The sequence below is a fragment of the Pocillopora verrucosa genome, chromosome 8, assembly GCF_036669915.1.
Source record: "Pocillopora verrucosa isolate sample1 chromosome 8, ASM3666991v2, whole genome shotgun sequence".
NCBI classification, from domain to species: domain Eukaryota; kingdom Metazoa; phylum Cnidaria; class Anthozoa; order Scleractinia; family Pocilloporidae; genus Pocillopora; species Pocillopora verrucosa.
Window position 1 is genome coordinate 6,254,952 of NC_089319.1, and position 21,072 is coordinate 6,276,023.

The 21,072-nt window shown below is 39.3% G+C and overlaps 3 protein-coding genes across 3 annotated transcripts; all 3 read left to right on the plus strand.

The window, feature by feature from the left end:
• The first annotated feature begins 819 nt into the window (after window positions 1-819).
• On the plus strand, window positions 820-2,635 carry LOC131769793 (BTB/POZ domain-containing protein 6-B-like). Its single transcript, XM_059085517.2, has one exon. It carries the CDS (start codon window positions 1,077-1,079, stop codon window positions 2,403-2,405), a length of 1,329 nt encoding a protein of 442 aa, XP_058941500.2. The 5' UTR covers window positions 820-1,076; the 3' UTR covers window positions 2,406-2,635.
• Window positions 2,636-5,356: 2,721 nt separating this feature from the next.
• LOC131769804 (BTB/POZ domain-containing protein 6-like) lies at window positions 5,357-7,319 on the plus strand. The gene has a single exon (XM_059085533.2). The coding sequence runs from the start codon at window positions 5,407-5,409 to the stop codon at window positions 6,721-6,723; it is 1,317 nt and encodes a 438-aa protein (XP_058941516.2). The 5' UTR covers window positions 5,357-5,406; the 3' UTR covers window positions 6,724-7,319.
• Window positions 7,320-17,566: 10,247 nt separating this feature from the next.
• LOC131769823 (BTB/POZ domain-containing protein 6-like) lies at window positions 17,567-19,321 on the plus strand. Its single transcript, XM_059085550.2, has one exon. The coding sequence runs from the start codon at window positions 17,776-17,778 to the stop codon at window positions 19,099-19,101; it is 1,326 nt and encodes a 441-aa protein (XP_058941533.2). The 5' UTR covers window positions 17,567-17,775; the 3' UTR covers window positions 19,102-19,321.
• The last annotated feature ends 1,751 nt before the right edge of the window (window positions 19,322-21,072 follow it).

Genomic DNA, 21,072 nt, shown 5'->3' on the forward strand with positions numbered 1-21,072 from the left:
AGCTCAGTGTTTTCTTACTTGCCTTTTTCCACGTGAAATGGGGCGATTGAATTTACATTATAAACACTAAAAGAAGTACAGCTGATGGAAATATTAAATTTCTTATCTTAGGCTGTGGATACAAACTTTTTAATGACTCTAAAAATATAAAAATCGCGAACAAAATTTTTGTAGAGTTGCTTAGCTTTTCATTTTTCCGGAATCGAAAGTCGATATTGCAAAATTCAAGTGAAAAGCAAGCCAACTGTGATTAACGCCTCAAACAAGGCAAGATACTTATTTTTCGTCATACAATAAGTTACATATCGTAAATATCATTCTTCTTGATGCCTTTCCCGATGCCTCCGTTCGTTAATATAGCAGCAAAAATATTGTTCCAGTCAAAGCGTTTGGAAAATTGCTCAACTTTTTAAGTAGCGAAGTATAACTTGGTAACATTTTGACTTTACAACACGATTGTTTTCTGCAAGTTACAAAACGTAAATATGATTCTTCTTGGTGCTTTTCCGAATGCCACTGATGCCTTTTCCGATGCCTCCATTGTTTATTACAGCAGTAAAAGATATATGTACAATCAACACTTTGGAAGAATTGCTTAACATTTTATTTAGCAAAGTATATTGTTAACATTTTGGCTTTACAAACACTATTGTTTTCTGCAACTACAACTGATATGTCTCTATATGATATATTAAAGTTGTTTCCCCGCTGACCACTTGTATTTCGATCATTTTTTCTTCCCCCGCTCCTCGCCCGTGATGCAGTAATTCTCTTCAGCATTGAGGACCGATTATGGATGCAAAAAGATGATAGATGCGTAATACGTCAGTAAACTTGCTATATTTATTATTTCGATAGAATTTTCAGATTGATCAAACGGCAATATTACTCAAACCCTGTAACATCACAGGTTAAATGAAACCGTTCGGTTATCGTTACTTCATGAGCAGAGACGTTGACAGCCTTGCGTGACTCGGGGGACAAATGTGTCACGTCAACCACTACAATTGACGGCAAAGGTTCATAGTATTCAATAGAGTTTGATTTGTGAATAGCACTGAGAGCAAAACCTGGCAATGGCAGGTGAAGATAATTGGCAGACGAAGCTTTCAACTCTCCTCGAAAGAACTGCGTTCATTTTCAACAACGAGATATTGAGCGATGTGAAGTTTGTTGTTCCTGTGTCGACTGGTGAAAGTGAAAGTAAGAAGGTGATCCCAGCTCACAAGTTTGTGCTCGCAATCAGTAGTCCCGTGTTCTTTGCCATGTTCTATGGTCAAATGGCGGAGACTGAAGACTCGATTGAACTGCCTGACTGTGAGTACGAGAGTCTGTTAGAGTTGTTTCGTTTCTTGTACACCGACAAAGTAAATTTAAGCGGAAGTAATGTGATGCAAGTACTGTACTTGGCGAACAAATACATGGTGTCTTCGCTCGCTGAGAAATGCGTAGAATGTCTTCGAGACAACCTGAAAGCATCAAATGTGTTTTTCATTCTGCCGCACGCTCAGAAATATGAAGATAAAGATTTGGAAGATCGATGCTGGGAAGTGATTGAAAAGCAGACAGAAGAAGCTGTGACTTCAGATGGATTTATTTCAGTTGAGCGATCTATTGTTGAATCTGTTGTGAAGCGAGAGGAGTTGAGCGTAACGGAACTAGAATTGTTTAAGGCAGTCGATCGCTGGGCCACAGCAGAAGTCCAAAGGCAAGGATTTACTCCTGATGGAAAGACAAAGAGACGAATTCTTGGGGAGGACATTGTTAAAGCAATACGATTTCCATTGATACTCATGAAGGATTTTATGTCAGTTGTATTTGATTCTGATATTCTCACTTTTCATGAGGTTGGAAACATGATGAAACATTACAGCGGCGTTTTAAAATACCCTTTGTTATTTAAGGATACCGCAAGGAGCCTTTTGTTCCGATTTAATCGATTTCCAAAGTTCTTTCCTCCAGCTCATAAAAGGGGAATTTGGTCATACTCGGGTGGAGCTGACAGTATCGAATTCACAACAAACAAGCCAATCTTGCTCCATGGTGTTCAGTATTTTGGCTCAGACGGTGGCAAGTATACTGTTTCAACCAAAGTTAAAGTTTCAGCCCACGATTCTTGTCTAGGAAAGGAATCAGGAACATACTCTTCCATAAAGGAAGAGACTAATAATTATTATGGCTTCGATGTAATGTTTGATCCGCCAATTCGATTGGAGGCTCATGAAAGATATAGGCTTGTGTCGCTTATCAAGGGTCCTTTATCATGGCATGGAGAAGAGGGAGTAACGTCTTTTGAATCGAAAGGAGTGCTGGTCAATTTCATGAAGTCAGTAGAGAGTGCCAATGGGACTTCGGAAACGAGTGGCCAATTTCCAGCTTTCATATCTAGTACTTGTCAGGCATAAATAATCAATTTCCGGGAAATTAGTTGTGGATTGTTTTTGCTGTTAATAGTTGATGAAGTTAAAAATTATTGAATACGTACCGTACTTTTATTCGTTGCGACCTTGTAAGTGTTCAGAAGTGAATTAAGTGCTACGACGGAATATTGGAATGCTTTTGGAATGTTTCACCTATTACTTAAGTTGTAACATTAAACAATAATGATTTTCTGGAATAAAAATAAACCTTCGAACAGTTTGTTGTATCGTCAGCCAGAAATTAGATGGAGAATCCCCCCGGTAAATAAAAACTTTAGTTTGAGACCAGTCAGTATTCTCGCCTTTTGGGGGGGGGGGGGAGGGGGGGAGGGGAGTGGTTGCAGGATTTAGGGGATCACAAGATTTTCAGGGAGAATGGAGGGGGGGATCTGTCGTCGCTAACAGAGTATAAAGAGGGGACTATAGAGAATTGACTGCCAATAAGGGATATCATTAGAATAATACAGAGCCTTTGGAGTGGGAAGGGGGGAGGGTTGGTTGCAGGATTTTGGGGATCACAAGATTTTCAAGGAGAATGGAGAGGAGGATCTTCGCTAATAAAGTATAAAGAGGGGACTATAGAGAATTGACTGCCAATAAGGGGTATCATCAGAATAATACAGAGCTTTACGGGGGGTGGGGGAGGTGATGGCAGGATTTAGAGGATCACCAGATTTTTAGGGAGAATGGAAGGGGGGATCTGTCGTTGCCAATAGAGTATAAAGAGGGGACTATAGAGAATTGAATGCCAATAAGGGGTATCATCAGAATAATACAGAGCCTTGGGAGGGGCGGGGGGGGGGGTTAGTTGCAGGATTTTGGGGATCAGAAGATTTTCAGCGAGAATGGAGGGGGGATTTGTTGTCGCTAATATAGTATAAAGAGGGGACTATAGAGAATTGGCTGCCAATTAGAAGTATCGTCAGAATAATACAGAGCTTTGCGGAGGGAGGGGGGTGGGGGATCAAATGAATTTTATTTTGACTCAACCAAAGTTTTCCAGCCACCCCCACCATACTATGAAATATCACTTGAACCTCCTTCTACATCGTTTAGCAGAATTTTTTCCTTCATTCCTTTAATTTTAACAAAGGCATGTTATGGAAAATTTGTCTATCGTTTTGTGGCAGAGTGAAGATGAGAATCGTCTACCTCATCCCACTTTTTGCTTCGTTGGTGCACAGTGATTCATAATTGCAATAACTGATTATTTTGTAGTAAAGTTATTCAGAAAACATCCCAAAACAAGTTTAGTCTGCTGTTCATATGAGGGCCTAAAGAACACGTAACGGTTGGCCGGAAAGAGAGCGTTGCGTGACGTGTAACACCACGGGTGGTTTATGCTTTATTCTCCACAAAAAGTATAAACTGAAATACAAAATTCAGAGAATTTTAATAGAGAGTAGGAAACGACCCCTAAAAAACACGGACGTAATTATCATGTGTATCGGAAGAGAGTATCGTTTTGTTGCAAATTAAGAGCCTATAACAGCCCATAATACTGCACAATGTAGAAATGATGACTTTATTATAGGCTCATTGTTTACCTGACGATACTGCGTACAGAAAATCACATACACAGTTACACGTGACTAAAACCGACTGACCTCAACCAGTCTAGGGAGAGGGGCGAAGAATGGGAGGGGAGGTCATTTATTGTTTTTGTTTTTTTGCGGACTCCTTTCTCACACAGCTCGATCCCAAATAAGGGAAAATCTTCCAAGAATCCCAAAAATCTTCAAATTTTGACACTAGGATATCTATTGGTGTTGATGATTAACTGAATAGAACCTGCATGTGCTTCGTGAGACAATTTTTGAAAAACAGAAAAAAAAAGAAAAAAACAGAGTGATCGTTTAACCTTTTCACTCTTAAGAATGACCAACAAGTAATTTCTCCTAACAACATCAACAAATTTTCCGATCGAAAAGTGATGAGGAATTGAACATCCACCAGCGAAAAATGTTTGATTTAACACGTGACTCTTTGAGCCGAAATTTAAAGAAAGGTATCACTAACGGGGAAGAAAAAAAGGACATCGAGATCTTGGGAGTGAAGAGGCTAATTAATAACAGAAGGATGTGTTGTCAACTTCTAGTCAGTTTGCGAACCCAAAAATCATAAGAGGTTTGCAATGGTTGAAAATTAGCAAACATAGAGAGTAAGATGGACGGGAGCAGCAATGAAACCGGGCGCACTTCAGTCATTTCACCCTACCCCCCTCGTTATTTACATCACAGTCAGAGTCTACACTTCTTGGTCACTACTCGGTATTGTCAGGCTTATGTGAGGGTCTCGATAGGGTTAACCGTTAGCCGTAAAATGAACAAAGAATTTAGCCATTTATGGTAAAAAGAAACAAATTTTAAGTGTCAGTCGTATATAAGTTAACCGTAAAATCTCCCAAGTGTCGTTATGTGTATTTCTGGATTAACTGTTAGTCGTAAAATGGCCAATACTCTAACCGTTAGCAATAAAGCCTTTTCCCCATTGAGACTCTCTCAAGACAGCTGCAGTATTAAAGATGATTAGCACGTTGTTCGTCAATGATCCAACTGGATTTTGCTCTCAAGTTTGTCTCCTTACCCCTCTTGTCTTACACATTGTTTTTGCCGTGTACGACCCCGTTGCCCCGCCTCCATTCAGTATTACGACGAAAAGATGGCTCATCATACCGTCCACGGTAATTTGATCGGATTTTGCCTCTTCAATAGTTTGTCAGATTCAATTTTTGATATAATTTAACCACGAGAAGTAGTTGAGAACCGCAAAGAATAAGAAAAATCGGATGGAGGTCTTTGAGGTACAAACGATTACGCTGTGAATACTAAGTTGCGTGACCTGTGTGACCACGTCAATTCAGCGGTAGCACTAATAGAACTGTTTCGATCCCATAAATCTTTGCTTAAAGTAAAACCAAAGCGAACTCATCAAAATTTGCTGTAGAAAAGACATCTGCGAAAACTTTTGAGAGCGGAAAAAAACGATGGCGGAAGAAGAAAATTGGCAGACGAAACTATCAACTATTGCCGAGAAAACCGCTTTCATCTTCAACAAAGAGCTACTGAGCGATGTAAAATTTGTCGTTCCAATGTCGACTGACGAAAGCGAAAGTAAGAAAGTGATCCCAGCTCACAAGTTTGTGCTCGCAATCAATAGTCCTGTGTTCTTTGCCATGTTCTATGGTCAAATGGCGGAGACTAAAGACTCTATTGAACTGCCTGACTGTGAGTACGAGAGTCTGTTGGAGTTGTTTCGTTTCATGTACAGCGACAATGTGAATTTAAGCGGAAGTAATGTGATGCAAGTGCTGTACTTGGCGAACAAATACATGGTACCCTTGCTCGGCGAGAAATGCACAGAATATCTCCGAAACAACCTGAAAGCATCAAATGTGTTTTGTATTCTGCCGCATGCGCAGAAATTTGAAGATAAAGACTTAGAAGATCGATGCTGGGAAGTGATTAAGCGGCAGACAGAAGAAGCTGTGACATCAGACGAATTTGTTTCAGTTGAGCGATCTGTTGTCGAATCTGTTTTGAAGAGAGAAGCGTTGAATGTGACGGAAGTGGAATTGTTCAAAGCTGTTGATCGCTGGGCCACAAAAGAATGTGAAAGGCAAGGTGTGACTTCCGATGGAGAAACAAAAAGACGAGTTCTTGGAGAAGATATTTTGAAAGGAATACGTTTTCCGTTGATGGAAGAGAAAGATTTTGCATCTGTCGTATTGGACTCTCACCTCTTGAATCATGAAGAGTTATGCAACATGATAAAGCACTACAACAATGTTTTGAATATTCCATTACCGTTCGTACAAGCCCGTAGAGGTATTTCCTACAAGCAACGATGTCAGAGGTTTAACGAGTTCGTCGAAGGCTGGTTTTACAGTGGCATCAGCCTTGACTGTATTCTTCTCTCCGTCAACAAGCCTGTCGAGTTACACGGAGTAGAACATTTTGGTTCTGAAGGCGGCGAGTATACAGTTAAGACAGACATTGTTGATCCTGTGGACAACAATTCGCTTGTGAGTCAAACGGGAAATTATACTTCAGAAAAAAGCGATACCCATGCTTATTACGGCTTTGATGTGTTGTTCGATCGTCCTGTTATTTTGAAGGCAAATAAAGAATACAATGTAAAGTCGTTCATCAAGGGCCCTTCGTCATGGCGCGGCGAAAATGGGCAAACATTAGTGGAGTGCCGTGGAGTGCAATTTACGTTTCGTCATTGTGGGGGAAGCTCTAATGGGACCAATGAAAACAGCGGACAGTTTCCTGGAATTTTGTTTTCAGTATCCAAATAGAAATTCAAACGTTACCCGAACCGTTCCTATTAACGTAGAGCCCTGTGAAAGTCTACTGGGTCAAGTAGTAATGGATTAATTGGACCAATCTTCTTAGATGACCATGCAGGTATACACATGTGAATGCTTAGACAAACACTGACGGATATGGAACTATAAGTGAGATGACCCAGTAGACCTGTCAGAGTTGACCAAAAACCTTTTCGATGTGATCCTCAAGAGCAAGTTCGAGAACCCTTTAGTGTATATGAAGAATAATAATTTTCAACAACGCAGAAGAGGTTTCTGGAATCTAAATGTTGTTTCATTCAGTAGAAAGTAATATTTTGTATGCTTTCTTTTGGCTTACTCGTAAATGTAAGAGTTCAAGTTAAAAAAAACATATCATTTAGGGCTCGAAAGGTATTTCCAACAAAAACTTACAAGTAAGCTTCCAAACTCTGGCTTACAAATATTATGCGTAAAACATATTTGTCGTAAACTCAGCGAGGACAAGTTAGAAAAAAGGATTTCAATTGAGACAAAAGAAATTGAGACAATAGCGATCGCTGATCAGCGTTATCCGTCAACACTTGTATATGAAAACATTATATCGAATATTGAATTATCCTTTAACGACTAGCATGACGGGTACATGATTTCCATTAATGATTCAAGGGGTCATGAAAGGATATTCCAGTCAAGGGAAAGGGGCAGAGGGGGATGGGGGGGGGGGGGGGAATAGGGAAGGAGGAGGTCATTTATTGGCTCTTTTTTTTTTTTTTTTCTGCGGGCTCCTTTCCCAAACAGGTCAATCGATCCCAAATGAGGCAGGTATTGGCCCAGAAATCTTCAAATATTGACAATAGGATGTCCACTGGTGTTGATGATTAACTGAAGAGAAACTGCATGTAGTTCGTGAGATAATCTCTCAAAAACAGATGAAAAAGAAAAAACAGAGTGATCGTTTAACCCTTTCACTCTCAAGAATGACCAACAGTGATGAGGAATTGAACATCCACCTGCGAAAACTGTTTGATTTAACACGCGACTGTTCGAGCTGAAATTTAAAGAAACTGGTATCGTTAACGGGGAAGAAAAATGATACTAAGATCTTGGGAGTGAAGGGGTTAATTAGTAACAGAAGGATGTGTTGTCAACATCTAGTCAGATTTCGGACCCAAAAATCACAAGAGGTTTGTACTGGTTGAAAATTAGCAAACACTGATGAAGAGTAAGACGGGAGCGGCAATGAAACCGGGCGCATTTCAGGCATTTCACTGTGATGTTCTCCTCACTCACCTGTTATTCACATCACAGTCTGAACGTTTAAGCCCACAATTCTCCGTCACTACTCATTATTTTCAGGCCTATGTGAGGGTCTCAGTGGGATCAACCTTTGGCCGTAAAACGGCCAAAAAACTCAGCCAATAGTGGTAAAGAGAGATATGTTTTAAGTGTTTGTCGTTAATAAGTTAACTGTAGAAATTTTTCCTATCTCCAGTATGTCTTTATGCGGTTAACTGTTAGTCTTAAAATGGCCAATATTCTAACCGTTAGCAATCTGACCATTTTTTGCGTATTGAAACTACGATTTGGCGGCCAAAAAGTGTCTCCAATCAGAGTGCGGCCAAAACGATCATGTTTCATCGTTGTCACGTAGAAAACTGTGAAGATACGTCGGCAACTATGGTGGAGAAATGAGAAATCTAGAAGGTAGGATAATGCGAAGGAATAAAATGTTATGTCAACAGAAACGAACACAGCCCATTCAATAGCATAGATTTCGCCACTGAAAACAAAACACAAACGCAACAAACTAAACATTCAGTGACGGGAGTTTTTTTTTGTTCTATTCTTGACCTGAACGCCGCACTCGAGAAACAGTCTTAGTCAGTCTTCGTCAAAATCTTCGTTTGATGCACGCGGTTCCCCTTCGTCATTAGGGCTTAACCATATTCGTAACTTCCATTTCTTTTTTACTATTTGAGTAAGATGTATTAAAAAACTCTCGATAGAGCTTTCTGAAGGTATTTCAAGAGTATTTCAGCGCCGACTGATACAAAATTACGAGAGATGTAAGAGATTTGTAAGTGTCAACGGAGAGTTGTCACAGTTTTCTCCCTCATCACCCGCTAATTCATTACCAGTCCATGGGACACTTTACAGACAAAATAAGGGTACTTTAGGGCCAGAAAAAAAGCGAGTTTTAAGTTTTTTGAAATTTTTCTTTTATCGAAATTGGTTTGCAAAAAAAAAAAAAAAATTCGTGTCACAGGCACCTTAAGGACCTCAGGATTTCTATGGCCAGCCTTCTCAAGTATTTCAATCCCCGTCGGTTGTTTGGCTATCTCTTCAGAAATTTGAAACTACACACTGACTAGTTCAGGAGAATGTGGCTACAACAAAAACATAATTGTGGTGTTTTCAGTCCATGCATATAATCGATACCTTGTAACTCTTAACGATGTTGCGTTTTTGTGGTAACGATAGTCTTAACTGTATTTTTAGGAACATAAAAGATATTCTTTTAAGTTATAAAATGATACATTAACAAAAGCAGACGACTGCACTTACTTAGAAATTAAAGTTCTCCGCAAATTAGAGTTAAAGTATAGGCGATAAAAAAGGAGGATTTAATCTGTTGCAAGATTCATAGATAAATATGAAAGGATTACCTCTGTGTTTCCAACAGAAGTGTCTCCTTGGAGTACCCGAGACGCAGACATAATGGATCTTCTGAGTGGTTTATTTACGGCAAAGCAGGTATAGAAAGTGTGGCCTGAGAAGGACTTTGGATGGCAACATACCTCATTTCTGTTTTACCAAGAACGGAACCCTTTACTTCGCGATTTCCTTTACATATTTAGGAACACTTCACGATTTCTTCTTTGATACTAAATACAAGATAGAATTATATCTGGCATGTTTTTTATTTTATGCTATTCTGATGCTATACCCTTTTACATTTACATTCACATTTCCGTACGCTTGCACAGCCTCTACAATGCCTTCTTTTCTGTCTCTTACCGTCCAGAAAAAAATCAATATAATGACAGCAACGACAGAAATTCATCGTTCCATGGGGAACAGCTTCCCGTCATTGCAGCATGCAGCGGCTTTGGTTGGATGTTTTCTCACGCATCGACAGGCAGTTTACAAGTGAAAACTTTTACGCAGTAAAAAACAGAAGTGTAAACAATTTAAATTTATCATCGTTAACGCTCTATTTCCGGCGCGATCGAAAGTGGGCAAGCATCAGTGGAGTGCCAGGGAGTACAATTGACATTTCGTAGCTCGGGGGATAGTTCTAATGGGACCAATGAAAACAGAGGACAGCTTCCTGGAATTTTTTTTTTCAGCATCCAAGTAGAAATTCTAACGTTACCCGAACCGTTCCGTGACTCAGCACTTTTTTGCACCAAAATTCTGAGAATTGAAACTGCGTGTGACATATTTGACTCATTGCTGATGCAACTTTCTGGTGACATCACGTCTCTATTGAAATGAGACATGAATGATGATTTAAGTTTTGTTCTCCGCGCTTCTGCCTATGGTGAAGGTTTTAATAAACCATCTCGCCACAAAAGAAAACCGTGCTGAAATATTGCTTGCCTTTTGAAGTTATAAGAGCGATGAACTGATAGGAAAGAAAGGTCATTGAAGACAGTGTTAAATTTTTTCGATGAGTCACACACTGTTGAGTTGTAAGAAGAGACAAAAAAACAGAATAAATCTTCAGAATACAAATTGCCATTTGTTTGGGGCGGTTACTCAGTTGTTGAAGGATATCAATTGATCGTTACATTAAACATGGCTTTGCAGTTTTCTCTTTCTCTTTGATCAGAGAGAAAAAAATTATTGTCTTTGAACTGTTGCCTCAAATTGTTGTCACATTTTGTGAGATAAGACCCTCAAAGATACTGAGATCAGACCAAAGAGATACCTATTGAAGAAATCTGGAAAAAGAAACTTCTAACATTTGTAGATGGAACCACTTCTATTTTCAACAATGAGTTACTGAGCGGTGTTAAATTTGTTGTTCCTGTGTCGTCTGCTGAAAGTGATTCCAGCTCTCAAGTTTGTTCTTGCAATCAGTAGTCCTGTGTTCTTTGCCATGTTCTATGGTCAAATATAATGATGGAGACTAAAGACTCTATTGAACTGCCAGACACCACAAAAAAAAACCTACTAACCATCCCACGATATAACGAACATTGTTGTTTTTCCGCAAATTCATTAAATCGAGGTTTTCGATATGACGAACCCTCGATATAACGAACCAGTTTTCCAAGTCCCTTAGCACTTTGTTAAATCGAGGTTCCACTGTTACGACGAACTTTACGTGTTAATTTTCGTTTTAAATTTTTGTAATGGCCTTATTTTTTAAAAGGCACCAAGTAGGTTCTTTGATTCTCGCCCGCGCACAAGATGGATACATTGATACTACGTGAACTGTTTCATTTCCTTAAGTACAATAATTCTAAGATTTGAATTGAGAAAGGTTCTATGTACCTCTTCTCCAGTCTTAGACCTCCCCCCCATCAATCCCTTCTACCATTCAGCATTGGGAGTTATTACATCACGGGCGACGAGCGGGGGAAGAAGAAATGATCGAAATACAAGTGGTCAGCGGGGAAACAACGTTAATATTTCATATAGAGACATATCAATTGAAAAATGGTGTTGTAAAGCCGAAATGTCAACAGGAAACTTCGCTAAATAAAATGTTAAGCAATTTTTCAAAAGTGTTGATTGCACAAATATCTTTTACTGCTGTAATAAACAATGGAGGCATTGAAAAGGGTATCGGTGGCATCCGGAAGGGCATCAAGAAGAATCCTATTTACGTTTTGTAACTTACAGCGTAACGTGCGTGGCGAAAAAAGAAAATCAAAACCGTGGCCCCCAAATAATTCTCCCACCTTGCCCCCAAAAAATGTTTAAATTTTTCGCAACTTCTCCTGTTCCTGTTGGTAGATCAGGCCAAGCCCTTATGGTCATTGACCCCCGTATAGCCGCTAATTACGGCTTATAAATACAGGCGTTTAGTGTTACTTGTAAAACTCTTCGAAAAAGTTTACGACAGTTAGACGAAACGTGTCGGAGAATAAAGCCGTTTTACAACTACTGTTCGCAGAGTGCTGCTCACCAGTTTAGTTCTAAACACTATTTTAAAAAATTAGTTGCGATAGCTGAGGCCAGTTTTTCCATGCAAGTCGTCTGGATATACCTTTCGCTGAGACGCCTACACAACATTTCTTATTTAACTTATTGGAACTCTTTACCTAACTTTGCCATGTCAGCTTCCAGTTTGAATTCCTTCAGATCTCGATTACTGAATTATCCCTGTACACAGTTTTGTTTTGTTATCTGGAAATGAGATTTATTCAGATTTTACTTTATGTTCATTGTTTAGTTGTTTCTCTAGCTTCTTTCTTATACAACGTATAGTTATTTATATTAGCCTTGGAGAGCAGTTTTTATATGGGAATTCAGTTTCCCCCATATTGCTTTCCTTTCCCTATTGTACTTTTATATGGTAATTAAGATATAATGAATATTACATAGTTATTGTTAGTTATTAATATTGTTGTGGTTTTTATTAGTAGTTATTGTATTAGTAGAATTTTGTACAGTGGTAAAAAGCATCATTAAACTTGTTAAAATTTCACCTGCCGTTCGGTTCCTAAACAAAGGTCTCCTAAACGAGTGGCCTTGATTATAAATATTTAAGCATGGTTAACACATTAGCCTTAACTTGGCTGTTTCTCGAAGCTCAGTGTTTTCTTACTTGCCTTTTTCCACGTGAAATGGGGCGATTGAATTTACATAATAAACACTGAAAGAACTACAGCTGATGGAAATATTAAATTTCTTATCTTAGGCTGTGGATACAAACTCTTTAATGACTCTAAAAATATAAAAATCGCGAACAAAATTTTTGTAGAGTTGCTTAGCTTTTCATTTTTCCGGAATCGAAAGTCGATATTGCAAAATTCAAGTGAAAAGCAAGCCAACTGTGATTAACGCCTCAAACAAGGCAAGATACTTTTTTTTCGTCATACAATAAGTTACATATCGTAAATATCGTTCTTCTTGATGCCTTTCCCGATGCCTCCGTTCGCTAATATAGCAGCAAAAATTTCGTTCCAGTCAAAGCGTTTGGAAAATTGCTCAACTTTTTAAGAGGCTGTCTCTCTTATTTCCACCCGGTCAATTTTGCGTCAAAAATAATTTTGCCAGAAACTCTGTTAACAGAAAGACTTTACCTAGGAAAGAACTAAATTAGATTTGGTTTGATTCGAAATAATTTTCTGACTGCATTACGGGCCATAATTATTTCCCAGTCCGTAGGGACCGTCGCAACGTCTCGAAAATTGAAAAATAGGCATATTTTGTAACGTTGTAAAATATTTGATTCGCATAGTTAAGCCACAGAATTTATATCAGATTGCTTAAAAACCTTTCTAGTTTTCCATGAAAGTTAGAATTTGCCCTCTCAACATATCTGAAAAGGCGAATTTTAGCATATTCTGACCACTAGAAATCGCCATCGGCCGATAGCCGTAAATAACCTTGATTTAGACGCTAAGTTTTGAGATTTGGGACCTAGTTGACGATTCTATCCTACACAGCCGTTAAGTTTAGACCTTTATAGGCAAAAATATGCAAAAACCCCTGTACGTTTTCGATTTTTCAAAAGTTATGACCGTTTGAATCAGCACATGTACGAGCATTCGCGATTTTTTCGCCTACACCAAAATCGAACCACTGGAGCAGATTTCCTCATAAATACAGCTTACCCGCTTTGCAGCCCGGCTTCATGGCTCACTTCAGAATTTTTCTAATAACCAAATTGGTGAAATCCATGATAACTTCAACAAATAGCTAGGTATTGCCTTCGAAAAGTAGGTGGCATCCATCGTGATTCGTGGTATCAAAACAAATGCCGGAATTGGCCACATTTCGCGGTGAATCACCCACTTAACATCGCTGCAGAGCTGAATTTTTTCCAAAATCAGAATATAAACTCTCCATGTCTGGAAGCTGAGGGAGAAATGAAGGTTTTAGGCTTCTGAAGAGAAGAAATAATCGCTTTAATTTAGATCCAGTTCGATGTTATACTGTTCTCACAAAGGTCCGCACAAAAGAGAAGACCGCTGATAGCTTGTGCCGTACGTTGTGCCATATGGTTTTGTTTTGTATCCCAAAGCAATATTTGGGCAGAAAAATTTTGAATGAAAAGAATAAATGCTTTTACCTGGAGTTTGATATCATATAATTAATAAATCAATTTCAAATATCCTGAGCTTGCTTCTCTCGGTTCCGCGTCGATTGTGTCCACAGAACAGCAACCTGTCAATAGCCGGAGAAATCGGCTACCAACGTGTTAAAAACTTGACACATGCTCCGTATGAACAGATGTTATAAGTGTTGCTTTTGGTAAATTTTCAATCGATTTTATCAAAAAATTTCACTGAGTACTAGATATTATAATATATTACACTTTAACAACGCCGTCAGAACTTGATATCGGAAGTAAAGGTAGTTTGTATCTGTAGAGCATATTCTACACTTTCAGCGACCGTATAAGACATTGTTTACATAAGTCTACTGAGAAACACACTGACAATCACTAATCACGTCCAGCAGTTTGTCTATGAGGATCTGTTTTTTGTCTCTCAATTTTACAGGGATCTCAAAATGACTACAGATGGCTCTCAACAAAACCACATTGAATTTCTGAAGTGTGTTATTGTGGTAACGTTCACAGAGGTCAACGTATCGTAGCAGATTGGATGTGAGACTTTGATCTCTTTGTTAACTTTGTCTACCAGATCTTATCTCTCGGAATTTTCCTGGACGCATTGGATATCTTCCTCCTCATCTAGTGATGTCCCGATCACACCCTGATCTTTTTGCCGCATTGCTGCTAGCCAGGAGAAAAAGCTCTGAACTTGGCTCTTTGTCAGCCACTGTTCTCTAGTGAACAAACGTGCATTTGATTCATTTTTCGCATTTCGCATGTCCACTGCAACTTGGGCGGGGTCGGCCTTTCGCCCAGTTCTTTCGCCAAGTGTAAAACGTGCCGTTAGGTATTCTTTTACCTTCTCTGAAAATCTAACGCTGCCCCTTGGTTTGCTTACGGCCCATCCTGTTCGTAAAGACGAGTGGGGCGAAGTATCCACGGGAGAAGTGAGTGGTGTACTAGAATCTAATGAACAGCTCGAACACTCGATACCAGCGGTATCTATCGACGAGAACTTAAGGGCCCAGTCCCTTTTGATTGCATCATACTGGCTTTAACCTGCTGACTGTATGCTTTCCAACGTCCAGGTGCAGCTCCAGCTGCGAAAAGGTTTCGAACACTTCAACACATCCAAACACAGAGCATTCAAACAATGGCGTTGTACTCTCTGTTTCCTTGCTGCCCTTTGAACGACGCTTGACCACAATTTTTTTCAGGAGGATCATAAAACCCTTGAGATTCTATGGTTTGAAGGGACGTTTGACCTTGGTGCTTGATATAAATTACGTCATATGGAATGTACTTCCCTTTAACGATGCCATAACATTTCCAAACTCTCAGACCGATATCTCCACATTCGAAGTTGTGGAAGCTACTAAAATGCTCAATCTTATTTATACAGAGAGTGTTCTTTTATTCGTCTACTATTCTTACTGCAGCTGTTGTTCCCTTCACTGGGTGTTTCGTCAATGCGTATCCTCTGTCCAATGAAAGCTTTAACAACCTCGCTGAAGACTCGCTACAGACTGAAGCCTCTCTGGTTTCGAAAAAGCACTTGCATGCCTACTACACTTGCAGGCCTTCCAAAAAAATATAAAGGGTCAGCGGGTTCACCCGCAATGATTAATGCGGACCTCTGTTATGCGCGATTGTGCAATCGTTCAGCTTTAAATTCCAAAACGCCAAACTTCGACACATAGACTTAAAAGTGGAGTTCTATGACTGATTCTTGAAGAGAATGCAGCTGCAATCCAAAGTTTCAACGGGACATTAAGCACGAAACATGGCTTTAGTTTTCGAGTTTAGTTCGCAACAACGAGTCAAAGAAGAGTATCGACAGATGCCGACCACTGAATTTTGGAGGTATTTGCTGGAGTTATCATAAAGTCCAGTTCACTAGTTTGGGAAGCGAGGAATATCTGAAATTTCACATAAACCCATGATTTCTCCGGCTATTGACAGGTTGCTGTTCTGTGGACACAATCGACGCGGAACCGAGAGAAGCAAGCTCAGGATATTTGAAATTGATTTATTAATTATATGATATCAAACTCCAGGTAAAAGCATTTATTCTTTTCATCCAAAATTTTTCTGCCCAAATATTGCTTTGGGATACAAAACAAAACCATATGGCACAACGTACGGCACAAGCTATCAGCGGTCTTCTCTTTTGTGCGGACCTTTGTGAGAACAGTATAACATCGAACTGGATCTAAATTAAAGCGATTATTTCTTCTCTTCAGAAGCCTAAAACCTTCATTTCTCCCTCAGCTTCCAGACATGGAGAGTTTATATTCTGATTTTGGAAAAAATTCAGCTCTGCAGCGATGTTAAGTGGGTGATTCACCGCGAAATGTGGCCAATTCCGGCATTTGTTTTGATACCACGAATCACGATGGATGCCGCCTACTTTTCGAAGGCAATACCTAGCTATTTGTTGAAGTTATCATGGATTTCGCCAATTTGGTTATTAGAAAAATTCTGAAGTGAGCCATGAAGCCGGGCTGCAAAGCGGGTAAGCTGTATTTATGAGGAAATCTGCTCCAGTGGTTCGATTTTGGTGTAGGCGAAAAAATCGCGAATGCTCGTACATGTGCTGATTCAAACGGTCATAACTTTTGAAAAATCGAAAACGTACAGGGGTTTTTGCATATTTTTGCCTATAAAGGTCTAAACTTAACGGCTGTGTAGGATAGAATCGTCAACTAGGTCCCAAATCTCAAAACTTAGCGTCTAAATCAAGGTTATTTACGGCTATCGGCCGATGGCGATTTCTAGTGGTCAGAATATGCTAAAATTCGCCTTTTCAGATATGTTGAGAGGGCAAATTCTAACTTTCATGGAAAACTAGAAAGGTTTTTAAGCAATCTGATATAAATTCTGTGGCTTAACTATGCGAATCAAATATTTTACAACGTTACAAAATATGCCTATTTTTCAATTTTCGAGACGTTGCGACGGTCCCTACGGACTGGGAAATAATTATGGCCCGTAATGCAGTCAGAAAATTATTTCGAATCAAACCAAATCTAATTTAGTTCTTTCCTAGGTAAAGTCTTTCTGTTAACAGAGTTTCTGGCAAAATTATTTTTGACGCAAAATTGACCGGGTGGAAATAAGAGAGACAGCCTCTTAAGCAGCGAAGTGTAACTTGGTAACATTTTGACTTTACAACACGATTGTTTTCTGCAAGTTACAAAACGTAAATATGGTTCTTCTTGGTGCTTTTCCGAATGCCAGTGATGCCTTTTCCGATGCCTCCATTGTTTATTACAGCAGTAAAAGATATATGTACAATCAATACTTTTGAAGAATTGCTTAACATTTTATTTAGCAAAGTATAATGCTAACATTTTGGCTTTACAAACACTATTGTTTTCTACAACTACAACTGATATGTCTTTATATGAATATTAAAGTTGTTTCCCCGCTGACCATTTGTATTTCGATCATTTTTTCTTCCCCCGCTCCTCGCCCGTGATGTAGTAACTCTCTTCAGCATTGAGGACCGATTATGGATGCAAAAAGATGATAGATGCGTAATACGTCAGTAAACCTGCTATATTTATTATTTCGATAGAATTTTCAGATTGATCAACCGGCAATATTATTCAAACCCTTGTAATATATCAGGTTAAATGAAACCGTTCGGTTATCGTAACTTCATGAGCAGAGACGTGGACAACCTGGAAACGAGGAATTAACCCTCACGCTTGACTTGAGGAACAAATGTGTTACGTCAAGCAATACCTTTGACGGCAAAGGTTCATAGTATTCAATAGAGTTTGATTTGTGAAAGGAACTGAGAGCAAAACCTAGCAATGGCAGCTGACGATAATTGGCAGACGGAACTTCCAACTCTCGTCGAAAGAACTGCCTTCATTTTCAACAACGAGATATTGAGCGATGTGAAGTTTGTTGTTCCTGTGTCGATTGGTGAAATTGAAAGCAAGAAGGTGATCCCAGCTCACAAGTTTGTGCTCGCAATCAGTAGTCCCGTGTTCTTTGCCATGTTCTATGGTCAAATGGCGGAGACTAAAGACTCTATTGAACTGACTGACTGTGAGTACGAGAGTCTGTTGGAGTTGTTTCGTTTCTTGTACACCGACAAAGTGAATTTAAGCGTAAATAACGTGATGCAAGTGTTGTACTTGGCGAACAAGTACATAGTACCCTCGCTCGCCAAGAAATGTACAGAATATCTTCGCGACAACCTGAATGCATCTAATGTGTTTTTTATTCTGCCGCACGCACGGAAATTTGAAAATAAAGACTTAGAAGATCGATGCTGGAAAGTGATTAAAGAGCAGACAGAAGAAGCTTTGACGTCAGATGAATTTTTTAAAGTTGAGCGATCTTTTGTTGAATCTGTTGTGAAGCGAGAGAAGTTGAGCGTAACGGAACTAAAATTGTTCGAGGCAGTCGATGGCTGGGCGACGGCAGAAGTCCAAAGGCAAGGACTTACTCCAGATGGAAAGACGAAGAGACGAATTCTTGGGGAGGACATTGTTAAGGCAATACGATTTCCACTGATATCACAGAAGGATTTTATGTCCGTTGTATTCGATTCTGATATTCTCACTTTTCATGAGGTTGGAAACATGATGAAACATTACAGCGGCGTTTTAAAATATCCTTTGTTATTTAAGGATACCGCAAGGAGCGTTTTATTCCGATGTAATCGATTTCTAAAGTTCAATTCGCCAGCAAAAGGAATTTGGTCATACTCAGATAGAGCCGACAGTATTGAATTTACAATCAACCAGCCAATCTTTCTACATGGTGTTCAGTATTTTGGCTCAGACAGCGGCAAGTATACTGTTTCTACCGAAGTTAAAGTTACAGCCCACAATATTACTTGCCTCCGAAAGGAATCAGGAACATACTCTTCCATAAAGGAAGAGACTAATAATTATTATAGCTTCGATATAATGTTTGATCCGCCAATTCGTTTGGAGGCTCATAAAAGCTATAGGCTTGTGTCGCTTATCAAGGGTCCTCCATCATGGTATGGAGGAGAGGGGGTAAAGTCTTTTGAATCGAGAGGAGTGCTGGTCAATTTCATGAAGTCAGTGGAGAGTGCCAATGGGACTTCGAAAACGAGTGGCCAATTTCCAGCTTTCATATTTAGTACTTGGCAGGCATAAATAATTGGAAATTATTTTTGGATTGTTTTGCTGCTAATAGTTGATGAAGTTAAAAATTATTGAATACGTACCGTACTTTTATTCGTTGCGACCTTGTAAGTGTTCAGAAGTGAATTAAGTGCTACGACGGAATATTGGAATGCTTTTGGAATGTTTCACTTATTACTTAAGTTTTAACATTAACAATCATGATTTTCTGAAATAAAAATAAACCTTCGAACAGTTTGTTGTATCGTCTGCCAGAAATTAGATGGAAAATCCCCCCGGTCAATAAAAGCTTTACTTTGAGACCAGTCAGTATTCTCGGGGGGGGGGGGGGGGAGTGGTTGCAGGATTTAGAGGGTCACAAGATTTTCAGGGAGAATGGAGGGGGGATCTGTCGTCGCCAATAGAGTATAAAGAGGGGACTACAGAAAATTGGCTGCCAATTAGAAGTATCGTCAGAATAATACAGAGCTTTACGGGGGGAGGGGTGAGGGATCAAATTAATTTTATTTTGACTCAACCAAAGTTTTCCACCCTCCCCTCATTAGTAGTCAATTTTCTATAGTCCTCCTTTTTTGGCGACCATGTGATACCCCAAAATCTCCTTCAACCTCCCCCCCCTCACTCCCCCCCCTTACAGGCGATATATAATTAATGAGTGGTCTCTAATAGTTACCAAATTATAACTGTTAAAGAGGTCAGTAGCCATAACAAAGAAAAAAATCGAAAAAGGGCTGCTGCAAAACAGGTAAAATGACTTGTCCTGATATAATGGAGAGTCAACGCTCACGTAAATAAGTGCACCAGGGAGGGAGGCTGTTGATTTGCCCGAATAATTTTTTCTTGTCTCGACAAAAGTCGTTCGATGATACTATGAAATATCACTTGACCCTCCTTCTACATCGTTTAGCAGAACTGTTTCCTTCATTCCTTTAATTTCAACAAAGGCATGTTATGGAAAATGTGTCTATCGTTTTGTGGCAGAGTGAAGATGAGAATCGTCTACTTCATCCCACTTCTTGCTTTTTTGGTGCACAGTGATTCATAATTGCAATAATTGATTATTTTGTAGTAAAGTTATCCAGAAAACATCCCAAAACAAATTTAGTCCGCTATTCATATGAGGGCCTAAAGAACACGTAACGGTTGGCCGGAAAGAGAGCGTTGCGTGACGTGTAACACCACGGGTGGTTTATCCTTTATTCTCCGAAAAAGTATAAACTGAAATACAAAGTTCAGAGAATTCTAATAGAGAGTAGAAAACGACCCCCAAAAAACACGGACGTAATTATCATGTGTATCGGAAGAGAGTGTCGTTTTGTTGCAAATTAACAGCCTATAACAGCCCATAATACTGCACAATGTCAGTGCCACTGGGCAATAGTAGAAATCATAACTTTATTATAAGCTCATTGTCACTGACGATACTGCATACAGAAAATCACATTCACAGTTACACGTGACTACAACTGACTGACCTCAACTATTTACGCAAGCTTTGAGCCTTGTTTTATTCGTCAAAGAGCGAATGGCGCAACGTACATAAACTGACAAATGTTTAATAAATCATTTACACAGAAAAAAATCTAGAATATAAATTTTTGTTCAAAACCTCCAAACGAAAGTATGGAAATAAAACATCAGCGTATTACCTGTTATGGGAGATGACGATAGAAGCACGCTTAAGATGATCAGCTGACAAAAAGCGTTCATAGACATATCCTGTATGTTGGTTAATAATAATGTGGCTGTTGACCTAACCTGATCGCTGATCAGCGTTATCCGTCAACACTTTGACAACATTATATCAAACATTAATTTATCCGTTAAAGATTAGCCCGACGGGTGCATGATTGTCTTTTATCATGGTTCAAGGGGCCAGGAAAGGATATTCCAGTCTAGGGAGAGGGGCGAAGAATGGGAGGGGAGGGGGGCGAAGAGGGAGGTCATTTATTGTTTTTTTTTTTTTGCGGACTCCTTTCTCAC